This window comes from Gracilinanus agilis, chromosome 6 (genome assembly GCF_016433145.1).
Source record: "Gracilinanus agilis isolate LMUSP501 chromosome 6, AgileGrace, whole genome shotgun sequence".
In the NCBI taxonomy this organism is placed as follows: domain Eukaryota; kingdom Metazoa; phylum Chordata; class Mammalia; order Didelphimorphia; family Didelphidae; genus Gracilinanus; species Gracilinanus agilis.
This window is the reverse complement of record NC_058135.1, coordinates 267864846-267881144: the sequence shown is the minus strand read 5'-3', so window position 1 is coordinate 267881144 and position 16299 is coordinate 267864846. Positions and strand designations below refer to the sequence as shown.

The 16299-nt window shown below is 46.2% G+C and overlaps 1 protein-coding gene across 1 annotated transcript in view; it reads right to left on the bottom strand.

Annotated features, from left to right (window-relative positions):
* Window positions 1-215: 215 nt before the first annotated feature.
* Window positions 216-16299, bottom strand: part of HSD17B12 (hydroxysteroid 17-beta dehydrogenase 12) — a 162838-nt gene continuing 146754 nt past the window's right edge. The window contains exons 9-11 of the mRNA XM_044681335.1: window positions 12427-12492; window positions 1768-1917; window positions 216-995 (exon numbers count right to left, since the gene is read on the bottom strand). Coding sequence (XP_044537270.1) covers window positions 888-995; window positions 1768-1917; window positions 12427-12492 — 324 coding nt within the window. The 3' untranslated portion in view covers window positions 216-887. The remainder of the gene's footprint in view (window positions 996-1767; window positions 1918-12426; window positions 12493-16299) is intronic.

Genomic DNA, 16299 nt, shown 5'->3' with positions numbered 1-16299 from the left:
GCCAGTCACCGGGTCCCTTATGCTGCTAAGGACCTGGCATGAGCTGTAGCTCTCATGAGTGTTTTCTCTGTGATCTAGAGCCTCCCAGAGCTTTTTGTGTCAATGTTTAAATTGTGGATTGGGGAGAAAAAACATCAGTTAGAGACAAGGATGTGGGCCAGCATCACGTCCCAGAAACAAGGCCACCAGCAAACAAAGTCAGCCAACAAGGGGCATCGCCACAAGCTGTTTATTTAGTACCTGGCACAGGGCAGGCAGGCAGAGCCCAAAGTGCTTGGAACACAAAAATGGGCCCGCCCTACTGCTTCAGTGACCATGCAGACTAGACAGAGTTTTAAGAGATCTTGGGGGGCCTCCCCTCGCTCCTCCCCCAATAGTCCCTTGGAATGGCCAAGACTGAAGGAATGGTCAGGCTGTAACTTGGCAAGTACAACTTAGACAATACAAATGATGTCCAGACACTCTGAGGAACACAAAGCTGGGTGAAAGGGAGATTTGGGGATCCCCTGCCAGTGGTCCATGAGTTAGTATGTAGTAACTATTTGAAGTAAAAACCCAGTCATTGTATGAGTTATTAAACAGTTCCCCAGCAATCCACCCTGACCCCCTCCCCATTAGCCTGATTCTGTTTTATTTTCCAATTAAAGATCTCCCTCCCCAACCCTACTGAGAAAAGCTCTTGGAAGTTTCCTACTCTGGCCAACTTGTGTCAAGAAAGCAGTCCAAGGCAGGAGGCCCTAGAAATAATTTTTGTTTTCTTCTCAAACCCAATGGCATTTCATCTGATTACTAAATGAAAAAGTGGTAACTGGAGATTTCAAAGGTGTTCTGCAGAGCACGTGGATACACTGGACCGTGCTGGACTTCCCGGATGGGCTCCTCCCAGCTTAGGCTTTCTTGTGCTTCTTCAGGTAGCGAGCTTTCGTTCCCTTGTTCAGAGATAAAGAAAGTTTCGTGTAAAGCCATGAAGGCATCAGGTCTGCGAGAAACCAGCCCTGGAAAGCAAAGAGATAAAGAGGTTCTAAAGCCAGTCTCTTCAGAGGAGGATTTCTCTGGTGTGGCGCTCACTTCCCTGGGGTAGTCCTTGCCTCTCTCTGACTTCTGGGCCCAGGCCATGCTAGTGGTGGGCCTCTTCCCCCCAGCCTCGGCTGCTGCTCTGACCACAGGCACAGAGTCTCCCATCTGACCTCCACAGGAAGGATTTTCCACCCCAGAGGAACCTGCCAGAATTCCTGCCCTGGTACAGCCTGAGAACCTCCGGTCAGCTCCATGCAGGGGAGGAGCCGCTGGATTTTAGCAGAAGTTCAAAAAGGGGCCCCACAAAAGCATAAGTTTTAAGTCCTTGACTACTGGCGGCAATCAGGCCTGACTCCCAGGACAAGGAGCTCCGTCTGCTAACATAGCCTTAGAATTGTGGGCTCTGAAGAACTACTAAGCAACTTACCCAATGTCCTACTGATAGTATGAACAGGGCCAAGAACTGAACCCAGGGCCTTCTGACTCTGACCTACCCAGGAAGTCAAGCTACTTCAATAAGAGTTTAAATTAAAGTTAGAAAAAAATCTCTAACAATGTGATTTTAAAAGGTATCTAATATTAAGGCTTTTTTCTCTTCAAGAAATAACTTCTTGCTGTGTCTAAAAAGGATTTATTTTGCTACTGTACCCACTGCTTCGTTACAGAAGCTCTGCCTATAAGAAACATTTTTAAAGTATAAAAAGAAACCAAGATGGGAAAACTCTTTATTCTTGGTAAGGGACAACCCACCATCATGGCGTGGACTGGATAGCCATTGGTGCGGGACTGCAGACCGACCGTCTTAATCGCAGACTTCACAAACGCCTGAGCGGACGGCTTGTCAAAGGTTGGCTTTCGGATTTTCGCCAATTTTGTAGCCACAAAGAATGGTAGGACACTCTGGAAAATAACGAATATTAAGCTCATGTGAGAAAACAGTCTGTTGCTAATTTGTATTCTCACAAACAGGATTTAGGTCCAAGTCTCTGGTAAATTTGTCTATCTGAGGTTCTCCCAAGGAATCTTCCTCCCTGCCCCAAAAGAAGGCATAGAATAGGACACAAAGAACCAATGTGAGAAATAACCGCTCCCATGAACCAAACAGGAAAAAGACGAGGAAAATAGCAGGAATAAGCCAAATTAAGATTTTGACTGGGAGAGCAGAGAGGCCCAGGACAGGACGCTCTGAGCCGACAGATTCTGCTAAACATGGGCACTGAATTATTAAAGCAAAACACTGAGGATTTCAAACTTCTATGAAGGAAACGCTGGCGTCTCCCCCTTTGCTGGGGTAGGTTAAGTCTGGATGAAAGAAAGTACACTGAAAAGCTGGCCTTGGGGTAGGCACTTCCCAGTGGCTTGGCTCACGGAGGGGTTTTTACTGCTTCTCTCTACTCCTATCTGGTAACAGGTTACACTGAGAGAGATGGATTGAGGATGTCCAGGGGCTGGGCATACAGAAAGCCCCACTCCTGCTATTTACCGGATGCCTCGCGCCATCCGGAAGAGGCCCCAGAAAGTCACCAAAGGTGAGGGGCTCCGGCAGCTCTGCCTGGCCTGGGGGGCAGCCTTGCTTGGCCTGGGGGGCGGGGGCAGCAATGGTCCAGAGCTGCCTGGGACCCCTGCAGAGGCCACTTGTCCAGAGAGCATCCATCCAGTCTGGCAAAACTAGCCCAACGGCTTGCCTTCTGAGTGGGACAGATGAAGCCTTTATTAAGCCCTTGTTCGGAGGGCCACAAACATGGGATGTTGGTGAAATGGCCCCACCTCCCACACCAATGCAACTATCAATAATATGTAAATAAGTCTTGATTGATCACACGTTAAAACCAGTGGAAATGCGCGTTGGATATGGGGGGGAGGTGAAGGGGAAAGTAAAAACAAGAATCATGTAACCATGGAAAATGTTTCTAAAAAAATAAAATATTAAGAAAAAAAAAACAGGTCCTGTCTCAGGGCCACCAGGAAGGTACAAACAGCTCAGGAAATAGGAAATTAAGTGTTGCCCGTGGCCACCCCTGCCCTAAACCTTCCACTTAAAGGAAAAACACAGGCCAAGGAATTTCAGGGGATGGTCCCTCTGCAGCTGGCACCTGGGAATATGCAAGCAGCATCCTCATGGCCAGTAGAGGCCAGGAGGCTGCAGTGCCGGGCTGGGCCACTTGGTGGTGCCAGAGGCCAGCTCATCATAGGTAGGCGCTAGGCTGGCAGGCAGGTGAGGGTCTGGAAAGGTCAGGGTGGCAGCGGGCAGGGCTTCGCTGGAAGGGAGCCTAGAGGCCATCTAGTCTGACCCCCTCCTTTTACAGATAAGGAGAAGGTGGCCCAGACAGGCTAAAGCATTTGTCTCCCTGAGGTTACCCCAAAAGAAGGTGGCAGCAGGACTCAACCCACGTCCCTGGGTTTGCTTCTTTCCTGTTCAGCTTCAGGGTCCAAGCCTATCTGGGGAAGGACTTTGCTTCACTTGGAGCGGCTCCCTCTCCTCCAAAGGTCCCTTGCCTGAGTTCCTCCTTCCTTGAAGTCCACCATTAGGAGATTCATTTCCATTTTGGCATCCCTAGCACCATCCATGGACCCTTGGGCCCAGGGGGGGCACTGGGTAAAGGGTCGGTAATTTGAACCAAGAGAAGCCCAAAATGTAAGAGCTGGAAGGGGACACAGACACCACCAACATCCAAAACCCCTGAACTCTGAGTAGGGAGGAAGAGGCCTGCAAGGTTAATGGCTCTGCCCTGGCCAAACAGGAGGTAGGAGGGATGGGACGAGCACCTAGGCTCTTGGTGGATTTCCAGCATGGAAGGAAGGGTCAGGAGTTTTCCCAATGACAGCTTTTCTTGACAATCAGAGCTTCCTAAGAATCACCCAATCCGGTCTCTGTCACTAGGGAGGGAGTTCAGGCTGACTCTCATGCTCCCTCCAATGGCAGAAATCCCACAAATCTCTTCTTCAATCCTCACCAAAAATGCCCCCTCTGGAGATTCAGGGTAGAGGAACAAATTCTGAAGAGAGGACTAGTTTCTACCAAATTAGAATTAAACAAGTAAAAGGTCCAAGGCAAATCTAATTAGTTCAAGTGCCACGACATAAAACATTCCTCAAAAAGAGAATATGAACCAAATTTCATCTGATTCCAGAATCTGTTACTGATGCATTTTGGAAATATGCCTTTAGCAATTCAATTTAAAGCAAGTAAGTGCCTAACATGGGGCTAACTACTCTGCAAGGTGCTGGGGACACCGAGACAAAAACAACCATCCAGGCAACAAGGAGCAAACATTCACAGCAAAGCTCCAAATGCCCCAAGAACAAGTGGGTAATTTGGTTAGGCTAAGCCTTAGAGTTCTGAGGAATGGCAAACTAGAGCTGCAGAACCTCTCCACCCCCCTTTTAAAATCAGACACAACCCTATTTTTATTAAATAATTACTAAGATAGTCTCATAGAACTAGAACTTGAAGGTACAATTCTCAACATTTTCAAGGTTTTGCCACTTAAAACTGAATAAATTAAGTTTATAAATTAAGACTGCCGAGATTGGAGGAATAAATTATGCTAGAAGTGGCAACTGATATTGATACAGGCCAAGAAATGGTTCTATTTGGTGAAGACAAGAGCATTTGAGCCTACTGTCAGTTCTTAGTAAAATGTATTAAACTAGCTAGTTCCCAAAGCCCAAAGCAGATTTCATGCTAAGTGGCATCCTCTCCCACCTCAGAAGTCTTTTGGGGACTGAATATATCCAAGAAAATCACTTCTGGCCATATGGCTAGGATATAGAAGTGGGAAGCAGGTCTGATTAAGAGCCACCAGGGGATAGAGCTCTGTTGGGACTGGAGTTAGTTGACTTTGGTATAAATCCTGGCCCTGACACTTAATACTGTGTGATGTTGGGCCAGTAAGCTTACTCTGGATATTTGGACTCTAAATCCAGTACTACCCTTTCCTCTGCAAGAAGCTGTCTAAACTCTCCACGGTGACATTCGAGGTCCTCTATGACCCACCTTCCAGCCTCATCCACCAACATTACCCTTCACACAGCAAGTGCTCTAGCCAAAAGGATCTTTCAGCCATTCTCTGGATCAGCGATGGGCAAACTCTATAAAGAAGGGGCCAAAGGAAAGGAAATGCTCCTCTGTCAGTCTTCTGTCAGTTTCTAAGGCAACTCTTTCGAAGTTTCATTGTAGTATATCCTACTCACGGTATTCGTCAGATTAGGAATAATGTGGAGGGCTGGATAGAGCATTTCATGGTCCGCATCTGGCCTGCTGGCCGTAGTTTGCCCATCACGGCTCTAGACACAACTTGTCCTTTCCCATTTTGTGTCTTGAATCCTTCTGGTCCCACTGCCTACAATACCTTCAGCTGTTTCATTTCTCATCCATTCTCCAAGGCTGAAATCAAACCCTCCTTTCCTCATTTCCCTGAGCTTGAAGAGTTCTCTCCCGTCTCCTATGTCCCCTAACATTTTGTATCTTTCTCAGACCACATTCTACTTTTTATTATTCTTATTTGTATATGTCTTACCTTTGCTAGATTATAAGCTCCCGAAGGGAACGGAATATAGTCACCTTATTATGTTATACTTTATTCAGCAAAACAGTGATGAAATTGTATGAAGCAATGACAATATTTCATCCAAAACTAATAAACACAAAAAAGAAGAATAAAAGCTTCTTAAAAAAATCCTTACCTTCTATCTTAGAATCAATCTATATAAGGTATCTGTTCTGAGGCAGAACAAGGAGGGCTAGGCAACTGGAGTTAAGTGACTCATTCAGGATCACACAGTTAAGGAAGTGTCTGAGGCCAGATTTGAACTCAGGACCTCTCATCTCCAGGCCTGACTCTATCTACTGAGCCACCAAGTTTCCCCAGATCAACCTCATATCATTTGAATAAATTTTGAGTTTTCTCTCCCTCTCAATTCTTTGATTTGCACATTGCCTGATCAATCAGAAAACCAAATCTGACCCACTTCTCTAGAACCGAAACAAAAAGGAACTGCCAAGTCAATGAAGTGAATGGGACCTTGATTAGCCAAAGCAGTACAAAGAAGGCTCATAGGACTAAAAGATGCCAACTCTGGAGCAAGCCCAAGATAGACCCACTCAAATGAGGCTGTTTCTGGTTAAGAATAAGAAAGTCAATTTAATTCCCAGTCCTAATGGAAGACAATGTGAGGAGTCTCGGTTGGCAAGACCTTCTTTGCTCTGGCAATTATACCAAGGATTTGGTATCTCAGCCCAGGAATAATCTGGTCTCTGAGCAGCTGCCATGGTCAAATGCCTTACAGATGCTGGAATCTACAAGTTCCAGAAACAAATGTGGGTCACTATCTTCCTCGAATAGGGCAGGGCCTCTAGCCCAAATGAGGCTGGAATCACCCAGCAGGAAACCATTCTTGCTATGTGGTCTCCTAATATCCAGGTGGAGAGCTCTGTCAAGTACATTCCATCTCCAGCTTCTTCAAAGGCCATCTAGGGTCTGCTCGGAGCCACCAATGTCCAAAAGTCCATGGGCAGTTTCCCAAGGAAGGCAAGAGAAACACGCAGAGTGGCAGGAGTCTTCCCATCCCTGCTTAGCACCAAAATATTTTTGAGGTAAATGAAGTCATGCCTTCACAAGACAGACTTACAATGTTGTCCTTAATTGTGGAACAGGGGAAGAGATTAAGTTTTGAGCTCACTCTGCACTTGCAGACAAGCTATGTGTGACAATAGCAACTCGCTGCATAGAGAGGCAGGAATGAGAGTAGACTCTCTCTGCAGAGATTCCTCAGAATCAGGAAGAGCAAGTTTCCAGTTCTGCCTCCAAGAAGGAGTCAAACTTCAGAGATGGAGGAGGTTTCCTCATTAGGAGCATTGGGAGTTCCCTACCCCTTGGAAATCCCAGGTCTGGTCCATTTGATCCTGAATGACACTAAAAGTCAACAATTTGGAGCCACATCAAGCACTTGCTCTCATGACTATTTCTATCAATAAAGTGAGCTATTTATTCATCAGCATCTGGATTAAAGAATGGAATCATGCCAAATATAAATTCTTGATAAGGGAGAGAGTTTGAGTCTCCTCCCCCCCCAATGGGAAAAAAGTATTTATAGGAAAAGAGATAAGAAGGATGTAAAGCAGAGAAAATGGTTTGGCCAGATGGAAAATGTGAACATTGGTTCCATGAAGGAAAAATAACAGACCCATCTCCTCCATCCCCAAGAAATTTAATCAAGGAAATAATACTGGTTTGAAAAATACTTTCTCCTAATGGGGGAGGTGGAAAGAGGAAGGGGAAGAAGACTAATAGAAAAAGAAAGGAGAAGAAAGGGAATCTTTATTTAGGAAGACAGGTGGTACAATGGGTAGAGTGCTGGACCTGAAGTCTGGAAGGCCTGAGTTCAAGTTCACCTTAGACACTTATAAGCTCTGTGACCCTGGTAAATCCCTTGACCTCTGTCTGCCTCAGTTTCTTCAAATGAAAAATGGGAATAATAATACTGATCTCCCAGAATAGTTGTAAGGATAAAATAAGATAATATCTGCAAAGCATTTTGCAAATTTTAAAACCTTATATAAATGCTGGCTATTATTACTTATAAAAAAGCAGCATTACTTCTTAAAAGTCTGAAGGACTAAAATCTAGTTAACTCTTGTTCTCAGATACAGACTTGGCAAGTCCAAGCTTGATTACCCCTGAGATATACTGCAGCAGGACCTCCAGGAGTGACTGCAGACACTTAAAAGGGATATCTGAGCAAGAACATCATCTCCAGGGAAACCACCAGGCAAAAATCCAAGTGCTGGAAGAGATTCTCAGAGGTTCTCTGAATCCAACCCCAACCTGAAGCATTCCTGTGATTATCTAGTCTCTGCTTAACCGTTTTTAATGATGGGGAGCTCACCACCTCCCTGAGATGCTCATCCTACTTTTAAACAGATTTAGCAGCAAGTTCTTCATACCGAGTGCTGCTTCCTCTAACTAGCTTAGAATGAAGAAATTATGTAGTTGGGACCCACGGAAGAAACAAAAGAACCCTGGAGAAAAAGTCAGCATTTTTTCTCCATGTTCCATTATGACAGGATTTCTTTTTTTTAACCTTAGGTCACAGCATGACATTGAAGGGCTCTTACTTGGACAGGTATACATAAATACACATACTGATCACAAGCTTGCTCCAATGCAAACCCTGGCATTCTGGCAATCCCGGCACAGAGGAGGAGGGTAAGGAGAAGCTTGGTCCTGCACGGCCGATCTCCGCCTTGGGAGTCAGAAGGAGCGTAAGGATGCTCCCCAAATGGGATGCAGCCGTGAGCTCGCTCCTAAAGGCCCTCGGCTGCATCCACAAAGGAAGGCAAAGGGCCCTCACTAAATGCTTGCTGCAGCAGAGTCCTGTGCTAAGCTCTGGGGAGAGCAGTCCCTGCTCTCTAGGAGTGGGGGGAGATAGCAGAGGGTGGCTCAGCAGCAAGAGGGATAGAAAGACAGAAAGACCCAGGGCACGGCAGATGGTGACGTCAGGCCATGGGGGGCTCCTTCTCCCTGCCTCCCACGGCCCCGGCAGCTGAGGAGGTGGGAGCCGCAGCACCTGTAGAGGCAGTTGCTAGGTTACCCTCCCCAGTCACTTCCTGGATGAAGGGCTGGAGGGCTGGACAAGAACAAGGCTCTATTGTCTAGGGCCATGCTACTGTCACCAAGGCTCTTGGGGCCGGGAGGGGGCAGAGAGGATGGGGAACTTCGCTGCAAGGGTGGCTCTCCTCGATGACAGCCGCAGAGGCCAGGCTGCTGGCAAGCCAGGCGCCTGGGGCTGGGGCCAGCTGGACTGTCAGGGTTCTAGGGCCGAGTTCTGGCTTATTTCTAGTTAGGTCTGAGAAGAGGAGATGGTTGGGGGTGGCGATAGCTAGAGCTGGGTGCCACACGCGACTTCCCGTCTCTTCCTCAGAGAGGTCCCTCTGCCTGCCCCAATGGGGGCAGTGGCTCAGGGGCTGGTTGTAGGCATGGCAGGTCTCTTCTCCACAGAAGGCGGTTTTTCTAATGCAATGTGACAAATCTGCCAAGTCAGTCCATGTTAAGAATATTGTGGTTCAACCCTGGATGCCCCATTTTGGGGAGCACATTGACTGACGAAGTGGGAAAAGCCTACAGGAGGACTGAGAAGCCTGCCACACGACGCCACACTTGAGGAATTGGACATGTTTTACTTGAAGCTGAGGAGACAGAGAGGGAATGGGATCATAGTTTTCAAGTACCTGAAGGGTTGTCTGAAGAAGAGGGATTAGACTTGTTCTACTCGGCTCTACAGCGCAGAGCTAGAAGCAATGAGTGGCAGACGCAGACAGGCAGATTTCAGCTTGATGTGAACAAGGTTTCCTCATAATTAGAGCTATCCTGAAGTAGAACGGACAGTTGTCACCCTCCCTCAAAGGGAGCCTGAGGAGGCAGCTGCTCCTCAAGGGGGCTACCAGGGACAGACAAGACCCTTGAGATCCCTCCAATGCTGGGACATGGCTTTGAGCTTTTCCATTTACTAGAAATGTGACCTGTGGTAAGTCACTTCCTCTGTGAGCCTGGCCCTTAACTAGTAAAATGGGGAAAAGAAACTTTGCTCAGAGGGCTGTGGTGGAAATCAAATGAGAGAACACACAGAAAGCCTTGTGGGTAGTTCTCTCCTTCCCATCTCAGTTACCCTCTAGCTCATTTGTGTGCCTCATTACTTAGTGCGAGCTCCTAGTGGGCAGGGCTGGTGTTTCTACCCAGTGCCCAGCACACAGCTGGTCCTAGAAAGATGCTTGTCGATCCTTCAGAGAAGGCCCCTTTGAGGACGGTCAAGGACTACGCACATTTGGAGGATCCCTCTAGCTTCTCTAGTTTCTACTTTAGGGATCAATGATTTTCTAGGTGTGGGTAGTCTTTCCACCAGGGTAGATTAAAATTCCTCTTTGTCTCAGCCTAATTTCTCAGAACTGCTGTGGGCAAGCTAGTTACACACACACACAGACACGCACGCACGCATGCATGCATCCATGCAGCCAGGGCCCTGCAATCCACTGGAACAGCCTTTAGGAACCAGGGTCATTTGGTGATTTCCATACAAGGACACAAAGGACAGAAGTGGTGCAATAATAATAATAATTCCTTATCATATAAACAATGTAGTAATATAATAACAATTTACCTTTTAGTCAAGAAGCCAAAGTGACTCAAGGAAAAAAGGATATTAATGTAATGCCACATAAAATTAAAGCCCAGATCACAGAGTTGGAAGGCTGATCCTGGAGAATATCTAATTTAACTCCCTTAACAGATGAGGAAATTGAAGTCCCAAGAGGGTAAAATGGCTTCCTCAAGATCCTTTTACTAGTAAATACCAAGGGTGGAATTCAGGGCTTTGGAGTCCTTCTAATCTAGCATCTCCCAGGAAGATGTGGAAAGCAGTGGTCACCCCACAAGTGCACTGGAGCATACAGGTAGAGATCTGAATGCAGGAGGACAGGACCCGGGGGTGCAGGCATTCAGACTAGCAGGATTACCAAAACACATAACACAAGAAGTGAGATATTAGACCAAGTCAGGGTCAAGCTGACTCCATGAGTAGATTTACCAGATAATAATATTCCCACCCCCAACAGACAAAACAGTTCCAGTTTTCCTTTGCACTGCCCAAGGAACACACAAAGAGAAAGGGTCATATACTTAACAATCTGATGGGCAGGGAGCTGATGACTCATCCCTGCTCATCCTACTCTGCTGTACCAATAATTGCCTAGGTCTGGGGTATACCTGATCCATTTCCAGAGCTGCCTTGACAGAAGAGCCTGGATCCCAGAAGGGACAACAAGCTTTCACAAACAGGCAGCTGGGAAACACACTAGGAATCTTCAGGTCCAAATGGTGGGCATATAGGAAAGAAATGAAGACATACTCTGCTTGGACCCAGGAGGCAGAGCCAGGAACAAAGTGTGGAAGCTGCACATGTGGAAAGCCACCTGAAATTCAATGCAGAGGGCATCTAGGTTGCTCAGTGGGTAGAGAACCATGCCTAGAGAGGGGAGGACGTGGCTCAAATGTGACCTCAGATACTTCCTAGCTATGTGACCCTGGGCAAGTCACTTAACCCTCATTGCCCAGTCCTTAACACTCTTCTACCTTGGAACCAATACACAGTATTGATTCTAAGACAAAAGGTAAGGGGAGAGAAGAGGTAAGGTAGAAGGGAGAGGGAGAGAGAGAGAGAGATTCAATATGAGGGGAATTCTGCTTCCAGCAGCCAAGATGGTAGAGTAAGGAATATTTTAGTTTGCCCAAACCCATATCCAAACAAGCACAAAGACAAATAAGTGCCTCAAACCAAATTTTGGAGCAACAGAGGAAAACTTCCTGACAATTAGCACAGGCTGCTTCTCTGCTCCTGGAGGTGATCAAGCAGAGGGCAGAGAACTACTTGGTGCAAAGGGAACTTCTTGGGCACAGATTTTGCTTCCCACCCTGAGAGAGGGGGACAGTCCTGCTCTCACTTCAAGGTTCACCATAATAAACCCAGGCAGGACACTTGCATATTCCCAGGAGTATCTGCTCATGCACTTCAGGATGGCTGTCCCATGGGCCATTATTATCCTGTGCCCTCAGCCAGTGCTCAGTAGCTGAGAGCTGCACCATAGATGCTGTGGATTCCCACCCACATGGGCACTGCCAGTTGTCAGAGCATTGTTGCTGCCACAGTTTTCTGGGATATTACTGGGTGATTAGATCAGAGATCATTCTAAATGTCATCCCGGAATCCAGCTTTGGCTTCAGTGCAATAAAACACAGGTCCCCGAGAGAGTGCTTATTCATCTTGTCTCTACCTGCAGCCCTTGTGGCATACACAGAACTGAAGGCTAATTGCTCAGTGGTGAGCACATTTGAATTCTAATCCGAAAGGCCTGGATTCCAGTCACTCACTGGTGGACAGGAGTCTTCATGAAGCTGGCTAGTCCAGGAGAAAAGAAGACTGGATTCAGGTTCTGAGGTCCTGGGTTAAAATTGAGCTCTTCTACTTATAACCTGTATGCCCTCAGGCAAGTGACTTCCCCTTTCTGGGACTCTTCCCTTCATCTCTCCAGGGAGGGGGTGACTCCATGGAACTGAAGGTCCCTTCCAGCTTTAAACCCTATGACTTTGGTATATAACAGAGCCTGGCCCACTTCTGCTTAAACCGCTTCCATGAGGCCCTTGGTTTTGGTTTGGGGTATTGATGCCCACTTAATAGGTTGGGGAAGAATTTCTCGGGTTGCCCCAGCACAAGCCAAAGGGAAACTGTATCTTTAATGGCATTAACGTCACACTCACTTACTTGGGAAGGCGATTGCCTTTGGTTGCCAGGACAGCCACGGTTGCTGTGGCGACCGCCCAATAACAGGGATGCTTCGCGGAGACAAACCCCACTCACCTGCACAATGATGCCCTTGCTCCTGTACTCCATATGGAGGCTCTGGGAGAAGAAATCGACAAAAGCCTGCATGGGGCGGGAGGGGGAGGAGAAAACACACAGATGACATCAATCGGCTGATTTGTTGTCTTGGAAACGGGAGATAATCTGGCAACCAGGGAACGTGAGAGTTCCTCATCATTTGTTTTACTTTAGATAAAGATGGAGAACCTCATAAAGTACGATACAAAAAATATCCAGTCTGCTGCTGAAGCAAAGCCTTCCAATGAGCTTCTGTTAAATGCATTATTCTAGTCAAATTGAGATTCAATTGGAAGAAGTCCTGGGGATCCAGTCTGATATGGTTTCATGAGGCCTCAACTTCCTGGCGTTAAAAGACCTCTCGAGGCTCCAGGACTGGCTCCACCATTTGCCATCTAGGTGACTAGATGAGTAATTTAATCTCTCAGAGCCTCAGTGAGCTTACCAGTAACATGAAAATAGCAGGACTCTAGCCCAAAAGGAGTGGCTCAGATATGAGTGATCGTGTGTGAGAAATGTTTGAAAAATCATCATCACCCATCTGTGTATGGTGGGGGGTAGTTTGGCCATTTGTAGGGCATAATGGTCTCAAAGTCCATTAATTTTACAATTCTCTTGCTTTCCAAGAAGTTTATTTTATTCCTAGCTAATAAAAGATACAATCCCTCTCCTCCCATCACAACATAAGCAAAAACATAGTCAGAATTCTGTTTATTTGGCTCTAAGAGACAGGGAGAAATAAGCTCTCAGAGCTAAAAGGACTTAGATCAACAATCAAGAGTTCTCTGGGGAGAGAAGACCCAGCAAGTGCAGACAGAGGAGAGAACATGTCCTGCTTTTCCCAAAACAACAATAATCCAAAGTCCCCTGTTGGAAAGCTAAAAGGATTTTTCTAAAGAGCCTGCCTCGCCTCTGCAGCCCTGGTGCCCAGGACATGCCTGGCACACACGTAGGAAGGGCTCTAGACATGCCTGTTGGGCACATGAATCAATCATGACTCTGCAAAGTTCCAGCCATTGCGGCAGAGCTGGAGGCAAGTCTGAGCCCATTAAGCTTTAAAGGGGTGTCCCATTGTAGAGCTTTGGGCCTCAAATATGTACACACGGGTGTTTCACCCAGAGAATGTCTGTCAGCCCAGGACAAAAGCAGCCCCAAGGCGGGGGCAGGAAGGGAGAGGGAGGGAAGAGGAAGAAAAGGGGAAGAGAGAGTGAGAGAACAAGAGATAGGGGAGGGGGGGAGAGAAAGAGAGAGAGAGTGAGTGAGTGTGTGTGTGTGTTCAAAAGAAAAGCAGCTGTCCCAGCAGCTGGCATAAACCAAGGAAAAAGTATGCACCATAGGCAGCAGTGACTCTTCCTTCCACAACTCCACTAAACTACTAAAACCAGGCCCACTCCACTTCCCCAAAGGCAGGCCTCCTTTCAGCTCATTCAATGAGCATCCTTCACTCAAGAGTATTGATTGTATCACCACACTTTCTTTCAGAAAATGAGGCCCCTCCACAGACCTCCCTGCTCATCCCTGCCACAATGTGGGGCTATGCTCTGTGTGTGAAGATGGCAGAAAGACTGACTCCTGGCAGGATGTGCACTCTGACTCCTCCCCATCCTGCCCCAGCATGGGGATGGGCCACAGAGAGTCATCCACACTCCTCGTGGACTGTGTCTATAATTCTGTAGCCACGGAAGGGAGCTCTGACTGGGGATAGGCTATCAGGACCATTAGATGGATCTTTTGGACCACATGCTAGAGCCCCAAGGAAATGAGTAAGGCAATATCCTGAGGGAATAATGGGACCAAGTTTGCTCATAGAGCTCTTTATTTCATTTGGACCACTCAACCATCTTGCAGAAAGGAGAAATATGACTAGCTCCATTTTAAAGATGAGGCAACAGAGGCCCCAAGCAGTTAAACTACTTCTCCAAGATTAGCCCCAGGACTTCTTACTCTTAGGCCAGTGGTCCTTCCAGGAGCCCAGACTGACACTTCCTTATTTAACTGACCTCTGCTCTCAATAATACTGCAAGAGCAAGAGTTTCTGTGGGAGGGGGCAGCTGGGTGGCTCAGTCAATAGAGAGCCACGCTGAGAGATGGGAGGTCTTGGGTTCAAATCTGGCCTCAGACACTTCCTATCTGTGTGATCCTGGGCAAGTCATTTAACCCCTATTGGCTAGCCCTTACTGCTCCTTTGCCTTAGAACCAATAAATAGTATTGAATCTAAAACAGAAGGAAAAAGCTTAAAAAAGCTTCTGTGGATTAGGTATGTTTTTCCTACACATATAATTTGTACAATGCCACCATATTGAAATAGTAAAAAATGGAGATATTTAAATGTGAAAAACATATCTGCTTGCAATTTTCTTATCCTATTAAAGAAAGCATTACCTTCTTTAAGAATCTGTCTTGATAAGACTTCTGATATGGCATTAATAAACTTTAGGAAAAAAGCTAAATTTCAAAGCAGCCTTTCTTACTGAATAAAAGCCATCAAGATCATTTCCCACAATTCTCCAGTTGTGTTATCTTGTCAGGCCACACTCCCCAAGTTCTTCCAATTTGTCAGATTAAAAATTAATCTAATAACTTTTGATAAAATGATATGAAAATAAATGTGAAAGTGATTAATAGAATAAATGGCCCTTTTCTTATTTCTAGTTATAAATTTAGAAAAAGACACAATTCCTCATTAATTTAAATGGAAAAGCATGCTAGATGGACTAATAAACTCCTCTCCACTTTAAAAAAAAAAAAGGTTTTTTTTTTAATCTCTTCCATGCACTGGTTCACTGCCTATCAGAGTGATTAGATTCACTTTTATTTCTCAACTTATTCCCATCACAGACATCATGATATCGAGCTGCCCTTTGAATGTGAAGATGCCATAATGAGTTTACTCTGGCTGGGGAGATGGCTCTCTGCTGACTGATCCAGCTTCTCTAGCTTCTACCCTACACTGACTACTGGCCCACACTGAGCTGGTGCCCAGGGTTGAGAGAGGACCATGTGGAAGATGACTATCTGCTAGGTCTCAAGAACAGCAGACTCACAGCAGCCACAGACAACTGGAGCAGAGGCAGTCCATGGTTCCCTGTCATCTAGCAGCAATGACCACAGTGCTACACTGTAGGTACTTAGATGATGGCCAATGAGTCAAGAAACAACACATGGCTTTGGGTATCGGTGTTCACTCTTACCTTCTGTTCTAGAATGGATAGGATAGAAGAGTGGTTAAGGACTAGGCAATTCAGATTGAATGACCTGTCCAAGGTCACACAGCTAGGAAGTGTCTAAGGCCAAATTTGAGCCCACATCTTCCCAACCAACTCAAGGCCTGGCACTCTATCCACTGTGCTACCCAGCTGTCCCTATAGGCCAGGTTTTAAAACTTGTTTTAAAAACCATCCTGAGCTGCATCTCTATCTGGCAATTACAATTGGCTTATATGCAGAAAGTATCATCGCTGCTGTGGAAAAATGAGTCTGCAAGGACCCAGAGGGGTGGGTTTGACCCTCTTCTATATCAGCCACAGGACTATTAGACTGTAAGCTTTATGGAAGCGGGGCTATGTTTTATATTAAACTTTTATTCCTTAGAATTAAGTAGAGCACTTTGCACACAGTAGGCACTAAATAAATGTTTAGTGAATGAAAGAAAAGGTGCAAGCTGTTGTGTGTTAAAGAAATTTACAATTTAGATGTTCCTGAACTTGGAGTAATACCTAGATAGAAATTTCCTTTCAACAGAAGAACTGAAAATTCATGTTTTCACATAAAGGAGATGCCATACTAGGTTGAGAGTATGAATCTGTGGTCAAACTAGATTGGCGTTCTTTCCCTGCCAAAAGAAGCAATGGA